This window comes from Chrysemys picta, chromosome 10 (genome assembly GCF_011386835.1).
Source record: "Chrysemys picta bellii isolate R12L10 chromosome 10, ASM1138683v2, whole genome shotgun sequence".
NCBI classification, from domain to species: domain Eukaryota; kingdom Metazoa; phylum Chordata; order Testudines; family Emydidae; genus Chrysemys; species Chrysemys picta.
Genome location: NC_088800.1, coordinates 4159180 through 4178460, shown reverse-complemented (window position 1 = coordinate 4178460; position 19281 = coordinate 4159180). Strand labels below are relative to the sequence as shown.

The 19281-nt window shown below is 48.9% G+C and overlaps 1 protein-coding gene across 1 annotated transcript; it reads right to left on the bottom strand.

Moving 5' to 3' along the window:
• Nucleotides 1–674: 674 nt before the first annotated feature.
• Nucleotides 675–18382, bottom strand: CLN6 (CLN6 transmembrane ER protein). The gene is made up of 7 exons (XM_005300716.5): nt 18176–18382; nt 14735–14849; nt 13601–13699; nt 10407–10595; nt 10244–10299; nt 8009–8131; nt 675–3906 (listed from the first exon to the last, which is right to left on the bottom strand). Exons 1-7 carry the CDS (start codon nt 18256–18258, stop codon nt 3618–3620), a joined length of 954 nt encoding a protein of 317 aa, XP_005300773.1. The 5' UTR covers nt 18259–18382; the 3' UTR covers nt 675–3617.
• Between the last annotated feature and the right edge of the window lie 899 nt (nt 18383–19281).

Here is a 19281-nt window from a genome sequence, read left to right as displayed (position 1 = left end):
GTGCCTAGAACTGGACACAGTACTCCAGTTGAGGCCTTATCAGTACTGAGTAGAGTGGAAGAATTACTTCTCATGTATTGCTTACAACACTCCTGCTCATACAGTGAGGTTCGCTTTTTTTGCAAACAATGTTACCCTGTGGACTCCTATTTAGTTTGTGATCCATTACGACCCCCCAGTTCCTTTTCTGCACTACTCCTTCCTTGGCAGTCATCTCAATTTTGTCTGTGTATTTGTGCAATTGATTATTCCTCTTTGCCTTTGTCCTTATTGAATTTCATCCGATTTATTTCAGACCATTTCTCCAGTTTGTTTGAGATCATTTTGAATTCTAATCCTGTCCTCCAAAGTGCTTGTAAGTCCTCCCAGCTTGGTATCGTCTGCCAACTTTGTAAGTGTATCTCTAGGCCACTATACAAATCATTTATGAAGATATTGGATAGAACCAGACCTAGGACTGATCCCTGGGGGATTCCACTTAATATGCCCTTCCTGCTTGACTGTGAACCACAAATTTGTTAGTCTCTAAGGTGCCACAAGTACTCCTGTTCTTTTTGCGGATACAGACTAACACGGCTGCTACTCTGAAACCACCACTGTGTGTGCTTTTTCCAACCAGTTGGGCACCCACCTTCCATAAAGGACAGAACTAGTTCAATAACTACTACCAGCCATACGCAAATGCTTTTTATTTTGGGGTTCGTTTTGTGGAGAACACTTCACTTGGGTTGTGCCACACTAGGGTGTAATACGATGTGACCGATATAAATAACAAGGATTTAGCCAAAGAATTCCAGGAGGTAAAAACCAGCTTTAGTTCAAAAAGATTCTGCACACATATTGCATTAAGTGTTCACTACCTGAGTATTAGAAGAGAATTAGTGAGTTGTGTTACAAAGGACATAAGGAGCTACCGACACCAGACTGGATGTAGCATGCAAAAATAATGGAGGAACGTGGGTGATTCACCAAAGTCAAGTATATTCTACACTTACATAGACACTGTCCACTCAAGGGGTCATTAGATTGTGCTTGACAAGCTGCCAAATTCAACGGAAAGTCTGGCAGTCGCTGAACAGGCCTCATTTCAGGTCGCCTGAAAAGAAATGCAGAACCTTCCCAGCTGCCAGGTACAAGAACTGACTTCTGCGTCTGATTCTCGCAGGTTTGCCCACTTAAAATCACAGCATTATCTGCAAGCTGCCCCGCCAGCAAAATGAGTCTTCCTTCAGCTCTGCGGAGCAAGGACGCTGCAGAGACCGACCCTTTGGTCTGAATCCTGCGCGGCACTAGAGATCACCAAGGCTCGCCGCTACCAGTGGATGTGGATGGCGCTCGGAACCTGGCAGGATTGGCGAGCCCCGTGCTGTGCTGAGAGGGAGGGGAATATGCTGGAGAATTGGCAGATATGCATCGAAGTCCGTCTCGGCTGCAGGTAGGTTAAAACCGGAGCAGGGCTGGGTCATTCCTGCTTTAGTTAGTTAAAGGCTTCCAGGAAGGGAAATCAAAGTCTGCATTAATACTGTATATCCTGAGAGTGAGGAAACGAAGGTAGAAATTTGGGTGGGAGGGGAGATTAAAAGGATCCCTGGCTACTCCGGTCCTGTCCAGAGACAGGAATCTAGTAAAACCTATTGGTGAAATTCTCACTGAGTCGAAGCGACGCACTTGGCCAGCTAATGTCAGGATAGTCACAACTACAAGTTACAGAGGGCTACGGGGCAGGCGTTTCCTCAAACCCAGTATAGTTTTTAAGCCTATAGTGACGTATTGTCCGCGGGGAACAGCTGAAGGGCACCTGCCAATGAACACAAGCAGAGTAAGCAGGCAGTAGTGGGAGAGGGGAGGGGTGCAGACAGAATCCTGCTGCAGCCCCAATCCCCATAGGAGGTAGGACCTTCAGCCCCCTCTCCTCCCCTCTGGGGGATGCCATGGTCCAGGAGGGAGCTGAGAAAGAAACCACGCCAGATACCAGCGGCCTCCTGCCTGGGAAGAGGATGAAGGGAGAGGAGTGAGAGGAAAGGAAAGACCCAGGAGAACAAATGTGTGGGGAGCAGCTGGGCTGGGGGGAAAGACTGGGGTGAGGGGGTGGAAATAGCTTGGCGAGGGAAGGGTGTGTGAGCCAGGTCATTAGTGCAGGGAGGAGTTTCAACCCTTTGTGCAGGCCCCTCTAGCCCCCAGTCCTGCCTAGCTCGGGGTGGTCTGATCAGTCCGTCCTGCCCCTTGTTGCTGTGGTGTTAGCAGGTCTCCCGCTCTGAGAGTGTTCAGCACAGTCGCAAAGTCCAAACCCACAATGGGCAGGGGGAACTAAAGCCAGCCCGCGAGAGTCCCCGTGCATGGCGGCAGGATCCAGGGGGCGCTATCCCTTAACTCCTAACCCGCTGGCCATCCGTGATCAGAAACGCCGTGAGCCGCCAAACGCGTTTGCTCTTTGGTTCCTGGTTCATGTTGGGGGACGGCGGGGGCGGGGGGGGGGGGGCGGGTGTCTCTGCTTTAAAGCAGCTGGGGAATGTGTAACTTACTCATGCAAAGATGCTTAGTTTCACTTTCTCAGTTAACATTCACTGTGCCCAATAGCAGACCCTAGTGCATGGGTGGGGGTGGGGAGAATGTGCCCATGACCCCCGGTGTAAGTGGCACTCACAGTTGCAGCCCCTATTCCAGGCTGGAATAGCAGCTACCAAGTGTAGGTTGAACTGCCCTGCCCGCTCCAAGCCCCATGCGGCCCCTTACTCGATGCCTTTGTGTAGGTAGTATGGGAGGTGGGGATGAATTTTGCCCACAATGATCCGTGCCAAGATGTTGGATCGCTCGGCTGTGCCAGGCTCAGAGGACGAGCTCTCTAAAGCAGGGGTTCTCAACCTTCACTGCACTGCGACCCCCTTCTGACAACAAAAATGACTACACGACCCCAGGAGAGGGGACCAAAGCCTGAGCTCCTCCAAGCTCCCGCTGCCCTGGGCAGGAGGGCCAAAGGCAAAGCCTGAGCCCTGCTGCCCTGTGCTGGGGGGAGCCAAAACCTGGGGCTTCAGCCCCAGGCAGGGGGCCTGTAACCTGAGCCCTGCCACCCAGGGCTTCAGCTTTGGCCCCAGATGATGGGGCTCGGGCTTTGGCCCTGGACCCCAGCAAGTCTAACGCCAGCCCCGACGACACTATTAAAATGGGGTCCCAACCGCTGCTCTGAAGTCATTGCATGGCATGTTTCCAGAGTTCCAGGAATGAGAGCCGTTCCCCCGTTCAGCTCAGAAAGGGAAGGCTGGGGGGAAATGCCCCATCGTGTGCTACATTAGGACGAAGTTTTACGGTACAACAGGACTATGCCATTTGGGTACCGACTGGAATCTCAGTGTTCCCGCCAAGGTCAGTTACGTACCTGCACTCAACGCAAACTAGAACGCATCAAACGGCAGCGTGGGAAAGTAATTTACAACGCAGTAGTGCAAGAATTTCCCAGCAGACTTAACGCCTCCCCTCCAATTCAAACAAACCTCTGCCCCCGGGTCGGGTTAGCGAACAGCATGCGGTCCAGCTGCCATGGTCAGTAACTGATTTGAAACACACCCATATCAGGAAAAGCGAGAGATCTGTTTGCAAACCACTCCAAAGATATCGCCGCTTTAAAAACCTTCCTTTGCCGAATGGAGATTGCTCAAGTGTAAGGTATAAAAGGCCCAGGGCTCTGGAATGTAAATGACGCCAGGATACTTCTTCCTGAGGATTTTGTCATTCCACAGCCAAACCACCCAAGCGCCAATTAAGACCAATGTAATAATGAAAGAGTAGAAGAGGAAGAGTCCATTGCTGTCCAAGACCAGGCCTTTCCGTTTCTGGTGCATGACTAAAGCCATCATGGCAAAGAACGTAAAAATGTAGAGGATGAAAATCTGACCTTCTGTCACAAGATACCTACAATGCAAAAATATCATTAGTGCCCTGTGATCACGTAGCAAGAATAATTCTTAGCCCATCTATAGCTATTGATGGATGAAAAGCACTTTGGGGGGAGACTTGGGACTTTCAGTGGGAGCTGAGCAGCTACCTGTGTCTTGTACCTTTTGGAAAATCTTCCCCTTTACCAACATTAATCCTCACGGTAACTGGTATTATGTACTCCTCGGGAAACTGAGGCAGGGGATTAAGGGATTTCCCCAGAGGAAGTCTGTATCAGAGTGGAGTATTTCTGGCTCCTAGTCTCTGCTCAGACCACTGCCTCATGCCTCTTCCCTATATTTCATACATGAACAGATGTTTTCAAATAAACATTCCCTCATGCAGCCATTGCAACGCCGGGAACTTGACAGTAACTAACTTTCATTGGCCAAGGTGAGGGAGAATCCAAGCCGCATAAATTCTCAAAGGTAAATTTTAAAACTCTTTCCACCTTACGCACCTAGAGGGTTTGTTCAGCCAAAATGAAACTTAGCTGCAGGGCTGCGTCTTTACATTTGTCAGGGTAATTCTCAATGTGGAAATGAGAAAACTATATCTTTTAAATCTGTTTTAATAACCCAAAGTTGTAACCGGTACTATAAGTAACTCAATGTGTTTGCCCACCTTGTTCAGAGTGTGGTTTTAAAACTGGCCATCTCTCTTTCCACCTGACTAGATTCTAGCTTCAACATGACGGATGAGTGAGGGTGAAACGCGCAGGGCAGAAGCTGATTGGCTGGGAGGTTCAATAGGACACTTTATACTTGGGACTTGTCTAGATTAAGGAAATTGGCACCACTGTAACTATATTACAATAAAAAATATCTCCTCTTATATAGCTTTACAACGGAGATAGCATTCACCCCATTTACAGATGGGGAAACTGAGGCACAGAGCTGGGAGGTGGCTTGCCCAAGGACCCAGGAAGCCAGTAGCTGAGCTGGGAATCCTGAGTCCCAGTTTTACTCTCAATCCACTAGGCCCCAGTGTTTACATCGTGAGGCAGTCACTCCAATGCAAACCCCTCATGCAGATGTGCTGCACCTCTGCAGACAGATCTTGCCCCAGTGTGATTTAGCAGAGCAGATCATACCAGTGCACCAGACTTACACTGGTGCATCACGTATACACGAGGATTTGCACTGCTGTGGTCTCATCAGTGCAAAGACCCCAGGATAGACAAGGCACTAGCAATTGTAGAGGGTTGGGCCACTAGAGGTAGAAGTTTATTTTTTAAAATGGGTGGCTGGCATTTTTCATGAATGCCATAAATCCAACTTTTTTTTTGGCATTTATAGTGCTCCATATCTCTCCTATCTAGTCATGCCCTGTTTCTTGGTGTGAATCAATATGACGCTATGTACTACGGTCCAGGAGAGACTTAGTGATGTCAGGAAAGTGAATTAGGAAAATTGGAAACTAACTGGAGGCTTTATAGAACAGCTATTTATTAACAGATCACAGTGGGACAGGCAGGACAGAGCCAAACCAGAATGATAAAATGGGTTACTGCTTACTGAGATCTGAACCAAAAAGGGAATTGGGAGGAGGGAGAAGCGAAGGAATTAAGCTCCCCCTGGCTTTAAATCTTTTCCTTTCCTAAATACACATAAGAACATGAATCGCAGAACTCCAAGCTGATGTAGTTAAAGGAAATTAGAATGGGGTAACGGAGTTGGCTAAATCATTAAGCTGATTTGACTATAAAAAATTAATTTAGTGTATGAAATACAATCTTGGCAGGGGGCAGAGATCTGGATAAGAGAACATAATCTCTGAAGACAAATGACAAGCTGCTTGGCGGCCATCAGGGAAAGCGTTTGGAAAGAGGAGAATAATGAAAATGGGAAATAAATAAGCCCTCTCTCCAAAGGCTATTCCGGCTAAGGAGGCTGGAGAGCAGCATGCAGATGAAGGGGGCTTGATTTATATATTAAAAAGCCTAGATGACTGATCACAGGGGATTTCCATTATTACAAATAACTTAAAATAAGGTTGCTTGACTTGCACAGGAAAGGTGAATATTCCTAGAAGTTGCATGGAATACAGTGCGCTCCAGGCTCTACATACGGCAAATCAAATCAAGGCAGAACATCCGAAGTCGAGAGATCATAATATCTCACGTCAATACTCCTAGGGGATGGTGAAGTAGCATTCAGTGTTTTTCATGCTAACCAGGCAAATTTATGGTGTAGGCTGGAATCAGCTGCTGACCCGAAAGTCTGGTATAGTACATGGGCAACGTCTCAGGGTAACGGTGTACAGCAGTGGGAGGAGGTCTCCCAGCCTGGCTAGACAGACTCATGCTAGCCTGCTAAAAAGAGCCGTGTGGACACTGCAACTTAGGCTGGTGCTCGGGTTCTCAAGCCCCCCTAACGCCCCAAAGGCCTGCCAGCCTGAGCTGGCACGGCCAAGCTATTGTTGGTGTGCCGGTTTGAGTCTGTCTAGCTGGGCTGCAAGGCTCACTCCCAGTGGCAGGGCAGCCAGACCCTCCGTGTATTTCGGATCCCAAGTGGTGATGCAAGCTGCCCTTAGGAAGGAGAGGTGACTGACCGCCCGCTAGCTCCAAAGCAAAGGTTCTGATGCAGAACGCAGGCCCCGGATGCTGAGTCATTTGTTAAGCTCCTCCTGGCCAGCTCTGTCTGCCAGGAATGCCGACTTCTCCGTGGCATCTCATGGTAAAGGAATTTTCATTTCCCCCACTGCATCCACCAATTTGCTTTTCCCACCAGAGCGCTGAACAGTGCCTGCCCCAGAGCCTCTGTCCCCAGAATAGGTGATATGAGGCCCACCAGCGTGCCTCCAACCCCGCTCTGGGGGGCACGTCTCAGGCCGAGTGGATAGTTTAGGCTCCACATCTATTCATCCCTTGGCCGCCTTGCTAAGGTGACTAATGTAGGTACCAACTGATGGAGGTTTTCTGAGTGGTATCGATGCCGGTTCCCTCAATGAATTGGAGGGAGACACGTAGGGGTGGCTTTTGCTCATGAGCATGACTCAAGATTGCGACATGGGGCAAGAGGTTCTGTAGAAGTGTCTCCTTGTGGGTCCAGTGGCTCCGATGAATTGCATGGAGATGAATTGCATGAAAATGCTGGCTCATAGTGAACTAACATGTAGATGAATTACATTTATGAGAACAGACACTGCTGCTGAGTTCATATAGGCTGCCCCCTACCTTTCCCATAGAGTAATGAAGATTGGCCTGAAAACACACAATGGCACTACAGAAGGTGACAAGGAGGAACTGGTGGTTTTGGCAGCTGGGGACTGGGCAGCTATGGAGGGTTTGGAATTGTGGATAAGCACATTAACTGGACGTCTTTTGCTAAAATGATCAGCAAAGGCCATCCTTAGGTTTCAGAGACAACAGTCACTGAGAAGAAAAGGGCATAAATAAAATGTCAGCAGTGTCAAGCAAGATTTTCTTTTTTAAATAAAGGTTTTAATACTTAAACTGAGGGAGAGAAAGAGATTTGATATCTATCATAACGAGTTCAAGTATTTTTTTACATGGCTTAAGCAAGATTTGTTTTATTCTTTGAGTGGTAAAAATTGTGTCTGCGTTCCGTTGGTGTGTATAATACATTAACCGACCTTTATTTTATTTTTATTTTTGAAAGTAGCAGGGGGGAATCTGTCTCTCTCTTGCAGGATCGAAGGTTTTTGCAGGTGGGAGTGGTGATAAAAATGCAAGAAACAATGAGAGAGTGCGTAGGAGTGGGATTAAAAAAACAGTCCCGTGCAGGGCTCTTGCTCACACCATCCAGGGGTTTGATAACTCAGACAGAGGAACTGCATCTATTCCCATCTGGATCAGAGTTGAGAGGTTTTCTGTGCAGCCATAAGGGCTACCAACTTAAAAAAAGGTTTAGATTTCGGAGCAGATGGGCAGTAGATTTTATGGGAAAAGTTCCACAATCTCATAGAGAGGCGGTTTTACTTCTGTAGTGCCAGTTACTGGACCAGCTAGGTTCCCATTATCTAGTCTCCGAGCCATGTAGTCACTTGTATCATTATTCAAACATCCACTAGTTTTCTATGTCCCTTACCTGTACCTGGAGCTTAGCTAACTTACCAGTAATAAAGGCTGCTTGGCCCCGTAAGGAGCAAGGCGGCTAATGGCATTCTGCTCTCTTCTTGAATGGGTGTGAAGCAGCCGGTAAAATATATAAAGAGTATGAGAAAGAAAGGAATATACCTGTGCCAGGAGAAGAAAGCTGGGGTCAGGTCCTTAGTAATGAAAACCCCATTCTAGCATACCAGCTGGAGACCGACATGGGACTCCTCCTTTCACAGGGTACGTCTAGACTGCAAACCCACCCACGCAGCAACTCAGAGCCAGAAGCTACAGACATCGGCTGGTGGGGCTCGCGCTCGGGGGCTAAAAACAGCCGCGTAGACACGGCTGATGAGCCGTTCTCCATGTCGGAGCCTGAACCTAGTTCTGAGGCTTTTCACAAGGGCTGAAACCCTTTACTCTGCAGCTACAGGTTGGCCTCAGATCCGGCTAGCTTCAGCTAATTCCCTCCATCAAACCTAGGAATCCTTTTGGCAAACCAAATTAGGGAGGGAGGCTAACGGGGGCCATTTCTGGTGAACCCATGAACTGGCCAAGGCCTGTGCTGAAGTGGCTCACGGGAAACTCTGCACCAATGGGAAGGCGCGGTCTGCATTCAGGGTCATGCTACTGTGCTGATTGTAATGCTACAGCCCTGTCTGTTATGGTCACAGCTGTAGCCACATGATTACAGCTGTGCGGATAAGAGATGCAAAGGGCCGGGAACGCCTCGCACTGAGCTATTGTGTATGGGGGGGGGGGGGGGGGGGGTGCACAGTGCTTTCAAAGGAAAACAGACTTCCTTGCCTCTAAAGGACAAGTAAGAATTTGCTGATTAGTAAGGGATCCAAGTTCCGCATCTAACACTTGCATTGTTTGCACTGTCTGGCTTGATAGGATGCGTAGGGACTTTATTAAAAAATTGAGCCATTTGGAAAGACGCATTTCAAACGCTGGGCATCGCCAGTCTGGGGTTTAAACGCACTGAATGAGCCTCGGTTAAGGGCCAGCTGACTTGTGTTCCCTATTAAGACAAACTGAGTTTGCTTCACAGATCCAGCCCTAACTAGCACTGCAGGGACGTGACAATAGCTTGTGGGTGAAAGTATTTATATTTGCAATGGCCAAGAAGACCTCATGCCATTTTGTAGTAGAGACACTATGGGATCCATGCTAAAATCCACTGCCGGGACGAAATGCACACAGAGCAGTGACCGTTTCCCTCACTCGTATGTAGAGCCCTGCAAATCCGCAGGGATCCGTTTGATATCCGTGGACCATTACTGCAGCTACCAGCGCAGATGCGGATACACATTTTGTATCCGCGCAGGGCTGTGACGGTAAGAGCAGGTGGACAGCTGTGAGGAGCCGCAGCGGATCCTCCACCTGCCCTGGGTGGAGGGCCTGGGGGGCAGAGACAGGGCCCGGGGGCTGCTTGGGCCCCATGACCAGGGCAGATGGAGGGTCCGCCACGGCTCCCCACAGCTGCCCGCCCGGCTCTTATCGTGGTCGGACTGTGGTTCTGAGCCACCCCCTGGCCGGAGCCGGGTTGGGGAGACCCAGCTGAAGGAGCGAAGTCCAGCCTTATTCACTAAGGGGTACGGCAATTATAAACCGCAGTAGGCCTGTGCCGGCCCTCTCAGGCTGCGGGACAGTTTCATTGCTGGGCAGACTTCCAGGTTCAGCCTGCAGCCTGAGCTCTGGGACCCCTCCCATCTCACAGGTCCTAGAGGCTGGACTCCACTGGATGTCTACACTGCTATTAAACAGCCCTGCAGCCCGAGCCCCAGAAGCCCGAGCCAGCTGGCACAGGCCAGCCGCAGGAATCTAACTTCAGTGTAGACATGCCCCAGTAGGACACTCCTTCAGTGGAAGAACCTTGAAAGGGGAAAAAGAGGAGAGCCCGCGAGCCTGCAGAATGTTGACTTGTGCCTGCAAGGATGTTCCTCGTCCTGAGAGCCCTACACAGTGCCCCTTTCAAGGGCTCCAAGTGCTCATTCTCCATAGATAACAGCCTGGCTCTGAACCAAGTCCTCCTGCTGTCAATAGCACCGAGTGGTCTGGAATTGTGGACGGGGAAGTGACAGGGACAGAGCGAAAATGGCTGGGGCAGTTTTCCAAGGGGATGACTTGTGCTACTGGCACCTGCTCTAGGAATGTACTCTAACCAGGTCTCCTAGACTGTGCGCTTTATCGACCAGGTTTACTTCCTGCTACGTTCTGCGGCTATCAGACACGCTGTAAATCACTTACCACATTGAATGCCCTAAGTATTCATCGTAGTAGTACAGCAGCTCAAAAGAATCAATCTGCAACGGAACGAAGCCGGGTTAGAAAGGCGTGCGGGGGCGGCACCGTAGTATACAAAAAACAGGTCGTTTAAAACAAATGCTGCTGCACACCCAAGCGTCCTTACCAGCGTCTCCGGCTTGAGGTTTTTGATGATTGGGTTCTCTCTTACGGACAGATGGTGCTGGTACCCGCTGAAAATCAAACGGTGGTTGACGGAGTCGCCCACCAAATGGATGCTTGCTCCCATGACGAACACGATGATGCTGACGTAGACCACTGATCTGGGCAGGGTCTTCGGGGACCTTTCAATGAGCTGCAATTCAAGGGGCAGGTTAAGGGTGTCTGAACCAGGAAGCAGAAGGTAGAAACAGAGGGGAAATAAAACATGATCGATTCTAGCCACTGTAAAATGCCAACTTCAAGTCTTTGTCCCATCCCTTCCTCTCCCTCCCCCCCAAAAACCTTCCCCAACAAGCAAGTCATTCTATACAACGTTGCAAACTGTATGTCACCTGAGCAGATCCGAGCCAGGGTCCGTCCAGCCCCGTATCCTGTCAGATGCTCCCCGGAGGCATTCCTTGCATCTTCTACTGGACAATTATAGAATCCCCTACCCAGAGGAGAAGCTGTTTCCTAACTTCCCCCATTGCCATATCAGGGATGCAGATAGCTCAGGGGACCAAGAAACGGGTTTTACTGATTTTTTTTCCCTATAAAAATTGTAAATAAATCACCTTATTTTTAGCCTCAAACCTGACTGCCCGTCCTTAACTGCACCAGCACCGCGACTAAGTCAACGATACAAAATAGTACTCAACGCAATTGATTTATTCATCAGCCATGAGCAGAAGCCTGATTCCTTAGAAGAAAAACGGATGTGGCTTTCTGTTGTTCCTGCTCCCAGTAGCATAATGATTCTGTCTGAAAGCCTCTTTGTGCCCTCCAGTGGTGAGTGGCACCTCCAGCAATGCTCCAAGTTACTGTATGATGCTCTAACTCCTCCTTCAATTAGTGCAGACGTCTGCTGGACTATACCCTCTGCTGGAATGTGTTCTAAGGAGTTTGACTCATTTTTCTCTGTACTTCAGGTTATTAGTTGTTTCTGAAGGCGAAGCTTCCTTTACTCTGCACTAATGTAAGGGTAAAATCAAAGCACCATGTCAAATTGCTTGGTGGCTTCAATAACCCTTTGCCACCAGTAGCCAAGCTGAACTTTATGGGTGAAATTCTCCTCTGTGTGGGAACCTGCCCACGACCATGTGTGTATTCTACTCAAGCTCTTATGGCCCAATCCCTGGGTGGGGCAATCACTAGCATCTTGTGCAGGTCCTCTGCCCAGGGTGAATTTCACCCCAGAAAGGACAATTCAGTAACAGAGACTTCAGAGCAGCACGAACACCCCAAATTGGATTATCCGTGGCTTCTACAGCAGGGAGGCTTCTAGACAGACTGTATTAATTTGACCTGCAATGCTTTGGGACACTGAGGTCATGGGTCTAAATGAAAACATTGGTGTGACTGCAAATCCCACTGACTTTTGGAACGATTTCTCTTCCTGACTGAAAGCATTCTCGGCTTCTCTCTAGTGCTGGTTGAAGAGCTAAACTCTCCAGCACAGGTCAGTTCTCAAGACTAGTCTTGATAAGGGTGCTTCACATGGAAACACAGCTGATCGGCTCCACAGCTCTGGCTGTGTCCTCCTTCCTAGCTTGGAAAATCAGCTACCATGGTCTTCTGCCTGCCCTTTTCTCTGCTGCCAATAATAAGCTTCTGAGCAGAAGTGTTTTGATAGTAATAATCAAGACAATCTCTTTTCAAAGCTTAGCTTTCAATTGATTTTTATAATGACTTTATGGCTATCCGAAAGAGGGGTTCAGAGGTGAGCAACACAAATAAGAGCCGAGCAAAAATCTTCCGTCCAAAGAGAGATGGAAAAGATGGGGCTGTAATGTAGAAGACAAATGAGAGATAAAGGTATACTGAATAATGAATGACCTAGAGACGCTGGGTTGGGCATTCCTAGTCATCCTTTCATAAAATTCCAAGAGGAAATCCAATTACACTGAAAGGCCAGAAAGTGAAAACTGATGGAAGGAAATACTTTCTCACCTAATGCTTTGCGACCCTATGGTACTCTCTGCCACAAGCTACCATTGCAGCCAAGAGCTTAACAGCATTCAGAAAGGGACTGGACGTTGGTGTGAATAACACACATATCCAAGGTAAGGATTTCCAAAATATTTTTTTTGGAAGGGATAAACCCTTCACTCCAGGGCATAATTCAATTTCTAACTAATAACGGTGAGCAAGAAACTGCCTACTTGCGTGTTCTGACTAGGAGAAGCTTTCTGAGAGTAGAGGGCTCTTTACTGTAGCTGACAAAGACATATGATTAGGGTAACCAGATGTCCTGTTTTGGGGGGTTTTTCTTATATAGGCACCTATTACCCCCCACCCCCATCCTGTTTTTCCACAGTTGCTGTCTGGTAACCCTACATATGATCCAATGGCTGGAAGCTAAAGCTAGAAAAATTCAGGCTTGAGACAAGATGCAAACTTTTCCCCATTTGGGTAATTAACCCCTGGAACAATTAACCTCTGGATATGGTGGATTCTCCAACACCTGAAGTCTTATCTCAAGACGGGATGCCTTGAGTTCACCTAGAAGTTATTGGCCTGATGCAGACAGTACTGGCTGACTCTCTCTGGTTTGTGTTCTACAGGAAGTCAGACTAGAGCTAATCCTAATGGTCCATTCTGGCCTTAAATCTATGAAACCTTCCACTGAAACTTCTGATTTTGCCCACTGTCAGAGACTACTGAACTCATGGGACCATGGATGTGATACAGTGTGGCACTTTGTATGTTCCTATGCACAGGCAGAGGAGAAACCAACCTGGAGGTACAGTTCATGATAGGCGGGGAAATGAGTAAGAATGAGAAGTGCTACCCCCGCACAGTGATGAAAGGATCAAATCTGTCCCTGATCATTGGCCCGGGACTTGGACAAGTTACTGACAATGAAACCATTTCTACCCATCCGCTAAAAACATTTCTAGCCTCAGCAGGTCAGAAGACAAATGAACTTTACAGTTCTCTCAGGCTGGTTAACGTCTTGTTCTTTAAAAACCACCATTTTTTCCCCCCATAAGCATTTCAGAGTAGTTCTACCCTGGGTGGAACTGGCTTCTGGCAAGCGATTTCTGAATTTGCATACCCTCCCTCAAGAATTCCTGCAGCAAAACCTCTTGTCTTTGCAAGTTTTGCCCATACCCAGTGTTTGTTTCAAAAATGTAACGTCCAGGCTTCGAGGTTTACCTTTAAAAGAAGAAATGGTGTAATAACATTGTAAGCCATATGGAAATAATCTCCTGCACTAGGTTTGTTTAATGGAAACCACTCTAAAGGTAGAATAATCTGAGGAGAGAAGAAAAACAAAATGTCAGTAAGCCTTTGAATACCTCGCCTGTAAGTAGAGCAGGCAACGGATTTAAATACAAGTATTGCATGACATTTCAAACTTATCAAAACATCTGCAGCCCACGGTGACTGCCTGAATGTTTAGTGATTGCGAGAAAGAGAATGAGTTTGGTCTGCAGTCACATCCCAGTTGCTGTGGCTTGATTTGTTAGCCAGCTGGCTGTCCTGGCTTTGCCTAGCTGTTAATGAAGTAAAGCCAGTTGACTGTCAATTTTCCAGAGACGTTTTCTGATTTATATTAAGCCTCCCTAAAATTGGAGCTTTGAAATAAGATGAGAACACACTGCTCTTTCCCTCCTCATCCACTTACTCCTGCAACAATGCCAAAAGCTAATGCTGTTAATTTGTGTGGCCAGTTGTTAAGAAGCCCATTCAGAATCCATTGTTTATTTAGTACACGCTGCAGGCTTCCTGTATCCGACACTTGGGTCATCTTCAATCATGTAGCCCAACAAAAAAATTACAGCTTGAAAGTGAAAACCCTTCAGCCATAATAGATAGTTGGGATTTTTTTCTCTCTGACATGGCAGTTCTTGGAGGTGAGCACAATGTACTGTGTATTAGTGACGGATGCTGCCAGCCTCTCCATTTAATTTTGATGCAGGGAAGCTGGTAGTGAGATAAGACCAAACTTCTGAGGTTTCTGCTCTGCCAAGTGAGCCGTAGAGCTAGCACCAGGCATTGAAACTGCGGCAACAGCAATAGCACCATGATGACAATGATACGCAATCAGAGACCATCGCATACCTCCCTTGAGAATAGAGAAGATGCAAGTTAAGTTGTTCTGGCAGAAGTAGGATTTAGACCTTGGGGTTCCAGTGTGCAGGGATAATTCTCTATGCTTAACTAACATAGTTCCACTAATTTTACCCACCGCTCCTTGGACTGCTCAACATCTCTTCCTTCTACATCCTCCCACCCTTTGCGTTGCCCTCAGCTGACCGGCACTGCCAGCTAAGTTGTCCTACTCACCATAGCTATTGGACGGCCAAAGTCCAACACCCAGTTCTGTAGAGTGAAGTAGAACCACAGGTCAAAATGAAACTGAGAAGTCTTAAACGTATCTTCATTCTTGGCTGACCCATGCCTATTAACGAGATAGGAGAGACAACCTCAGCCCTTTGTGTTTCCGGAAGGTCACTTTCTTGACAGTAATGGGAAGAAAATACGCTTTAGTCCTGCACTTTAAGAAGGCTCCATTTTAATAAGATAGGAACGGGTTGTGGAAGAGCTGGCAAAAAAATCTTGCCGTGCTGTAACTGTGTCCTCTATGTTGTATATATTGCAGTAGGACCACGTGGCTCCAAAGGAGAGGGAGGCTCCCTTGTGCACACATGGAGTGACAGTCCCTGCCTCAAAAAGCTTCCAGTCTAATTAGCCAAGCCAGACAAAGGCCTGGGCTACGCTAGCGGGCGGGTTCGAACTAAGATATGCAACTTCAGCTACGCTATTCGTGTAGCTGAAGTCGAAGTATCTTAGTTCAACTTACCTGGCCGTCCTCACGGCGGCGAGTCGACCGCCGCGGCTCTCCCGTCGACTGCTTACTCCTCCTGCCGAGGTGGAGTACGGGCGTCGATTAGCGGATCGATTTATCGTGTCCAGACGAGAGGCGATAAATCGATCCCGATACATCGAACACTACCCGCCGATCTGGCAGGGAGTATAGACGTACCCCAAAGTGTGGGAAAGGGAACTAAGAGATGGAGAGACCCACCCCAGAATGCCCCATAACCTGGTGGGTAGGGCAGTCCCTTAGGAGGTAAGAGACCTGGCTTCAAGTCCCTGCTCCACAGCAGGCAGGACAAGATTTTGAATCTGGGTCTCCTACATCCCCGCTGGGAGCCATAACCATTGGGTACTCTGGACACGCCCCCAAATTCCCAGTTTGTTAGCTCCCTGGCTGTCTTTATTGTGTAAGGCTCTGGTTGGTGTGCACTGCAGGGGAACACCTGCTTTGAGACTCCTGCGAGGGATGAGATGTGTGTGTGTGCGAGCTCTAAGCAGCTTGTTGGATGGGGGCAGCATCAGGATTTTGCTGGCTTTGCAATGCCTGCCAGCAGAAGCCTAACTGCCTAGGGGACTTTTAGGCACCACTGCTCAGCTGGTGCCCAATGTCTGACTTAAGCACCTAACCCCAGGTCACACAACAGATCACTGGAGAAGCTGGGACTGGAATCCAGGTGTACGGACACCCAGTTCAGGGCCCTGTCCCCTGGACCCTACTGCTTCTCTTCCGCTTTGCTGTGTGACACAGCTGAACTGCGCTCTGAGGAACAAGCAAAGGTTAAACTCCTTGGATTACAGGCAGTACAGAAATGCAAAGCACTATTCATCAAAAGCAACAAACTCTTGTAAAAAAAAAAATATTTTACTGGCTAAAGATAAGCATGTATGCAATATTTTTTGGGAACAAGTGTCGAACTAAATCCAACTATTTTTAAACTTTGCATGACAAAGCCTTACTATTACCACCCCAGCAATTTCTCTCCTGCAGAGGTGCTCACGCAGCTTTGCAGCCCAATGACACTCGAATGGCAAAAGAAATGGTGCGACGCTGGAAATGTGTCCACCTTAATTTTCTAATGTAGGGGTTATTGTTCTCTCCGTGTGCCTGTGCAAACTCCCGTTCGCATGCCTTGTGATCCAACTCCCCCTGAAGTCATGGGAGTCATGGGAGTCTCTCCCTTGAATGTGACAGTGGGATCAGGCCTTTGTGCACCTAGAGGTAAATAGCAGCTCTACATTAATGTCACGGTTGTGAAACCTATTGCCCTTGAGACTGTTTTGAGCGATAGCTTTTTCTTCTCTAAGGTAGCCATGGTCTTGTGAGACTTTGGGCTTGTCTACATGTAAAAGGCTGCAGTGGTGCTGTGGTGAAGACACCACCTATGCTGACAGGAGGGGCTATCCCATTGGCATAGATATTCCACCTCCCCGAGAGGCAAATTCTCCTGTCGACCTAGAGCTGTCTATACCAGGGTGTTGGTCAATTTGACTGTGTTGCTCAGGGCTGTGTGGCTTTTTTTAACAATTGTCCTGATCTAATTTCCTAGTGTAGATCAGGTCTTTGTTCATAAAATGACCCATCCTTTCCATCCATTCTCCAGCCCGGATAGGAGGTGCTTAGCTGAGATCAATCTGTACACTGCCTTTGTGGCACTAGATCTGGGGTACAGAAGGAGTATGGATCCTTGGGCTTGATTCTTTTCTTTGTTGCAAAATTTATCTGCCAAGAGCGTTCCCCGGACTGGAAGTGGTATCTGTATAAGAGATTTATTATCCACATAGTACCAGATTTCAGAGTAGCAGCCGTATTAGTCTGTATCCGCAAAAAGAACAAGAGTACTTGTGGCACTTTAGAGACTAACAAATTTATTAGAGTATAAGCTTTCGTGGACTACAGCCCACTTCTTCGGCTGCATAGTACCAGAGGCCTCCATGGCACTTCAAAGGTGAAAAAGTGAGCCAAGGAGTGACATTTTCAAAAGCAAGTAAGCAGTTTAGGAACTTAAATCTTATTGGCACAAGTGACTACTTAGGCTCCTAGTTCACATAGGTATTTTTCAAACTTTTATCTAAGAGCTCTAGTGCAAGGAAGGAGGATTTAATGTATACAGACAAGTAATGGTGGCTATTATTTGGGAAGAAAAAGGCAGGAGGGTGACAGAACCAGAGGAGGGGAAAGCACAAGGCCCTTTTAGATTTACTTTTGATACTTTACTAGCAGAAGCGAGGGGAAGATTGGTCTAGCTTCATGTGTAATCCTAGGCTGGCTATAGGTAGGGTGCGCTGTGTGATGGTGGCTGAGTGTGTGTTGGGGCAATGCCGGAAAGATTATTTAGGGTTCTTTGGGAGGAAGGCAGTGGTGTTTCCTCCCCCAGGAGGAGAATATTTTCCTGGTGGATGAGGCAAGATGGGAGACACGCAGAACGGGAGGAATCAGCCAGCCCTTGGGGACTATAGAGAGTGCCCCTGATTCAATAACCGCTACTAAAGTGCAGCCGGGGCCTGCACTTCTGCTAATCAGAGCAAGAGTGAACAAGACCCTGCTGTATTAGCCCACTGCCCCATCAACCCGCCCGGTTCGTCTCACCGCCCGCAGGGAGGGCCGGGCCGCGTAATGGGCAAAAATTGCTACGGTGAAGAATTTAGGAGGAGGGGGCTCGAGAGCCATTTCCAAAAGGGGCACCGACTTCTCGGCCGGGGGCTACCAGCGAAGGTAGCAACGCTGGTGGCGGCTCCACCCGCCCCTCTCCCGGGGCGCCCGGCGGCTCCACCCGCCCGGTCTCGGGGCGCCCGGCCGGCTCCACCCGCCCTTCTCCCGGGGCGCCCGGCCGGCTCCACCCGCCCGGTCTCGGGGCGCCCGGCCGGCTCCACCCGCCCGGTCTCGGGGCGCCCGGGGGACGCGCTCACCTGCCCTGGTAGAAGGACCCGCCCGGCTGCTGGGAGCCCGGGGCCGCCGGCGGGAACTGCCGCCTCCGCGCCGAGCCCTGCATGTGCCCGTCCGGCCCGGCTCGCTGGCCGCTCCGCTTCCCGGCGCATCGGGCTCTGTGCGCCCGGGAGCCGCCCGCCCGCGCCCCGCCCCAGAGGCCGGGTGACGGGGCGGGAGCAGGGGAAGGACAAAGAGAGGCGGGGGGATGACGCTGGCTGGCCGGGAAGCAGGGCGGGGGGAGCGGCCGGGTGAAATACAGCCGCTGCCTGGTCTAGGATTGGCCCCCGGGACTCCTGGGTCCTGTCTCTGGCTCTACCGCTACCACAGAGCCAGGCTTCTCCTGCGCCCCATTGCTTCCCCTGTCAAGTGGGGGGACAGCCCTGCCCTGGCTTGGTACAGCGCCTTGCACCCTGGGGGTGGAAGGAGCCCGGGGTAAATGTTCTCTGGGGCTGACTTCTCCTTTCCCGCACGTGCTTCTCTGGCCCAGGTTTTGTGAGGCTGTTTTACAAAGTGCAAAACCGTGACCTTGGCCTAGGTGGATCTTTGGGCCCCGGGTTCCTAGCACCGATGTAACTCTGGTTTGAAAATGACATTTCATGCTCGGGTGGGTCAGACATATATTTCCAAAGAAGAAAGGAGCCTTTTACATATTCACTAACCTCGCAGGTAAATACCCACAATAAGACACAGCCCCTGCTCTAGAGAGTTGATAGTCTACTAGGTCCTGCTTTGAGCAGGGGGTTGGACTAGATACCTCCTGAGGTCCCTTCCAACCCTGAGATTCTAGGATTCTATACTTTGATGTTACAAACAAACAAAACTTGAATTAACTAAAATGATCATCTGTCATCACCCCATCATTCACTGCTGTGTGTTTCTCAATTGTAGGTCTGCCTGCCATGCCTCTGTCCAGATGTGCAGAGTGAGATAATCATACTTAACTCTTACAGAGCGCTGTGCTTTTCATACTCATAGGGCTTTACAAACCTTAACTAATTAATCTACATTTGTAAAAGGGCAGAGTAAGGCTGTAATATTTTCTGCCTTTATGGTGTACAGAAATCTGCTGAAATGTTCATCTTGAAAT

Coding starts and splice junctions, on each gene's coding strand:
- CLN6 (XM_005300716.5), bottom strand. CDS start 18,258: ATGCAGGGCTCGGCGCGGAGGCGGCAGTTCCCGCCGGCGGCCCCGGGC. Junction 14,850..18,175: donor GGGTCCTTCTACCAGGGCAG/GTGAGCGCGTCC, acceptor TCTCGTTAATAG/GCATGGGTCAGCCAAGAATG. Junction 10,596..13,600: donor CACCATTTCTTCTTTTAAAG/GTAAACCTCGAA, acceptor CTTGAATTGCAG/CTCATTGAAAGGTCCCCGAA.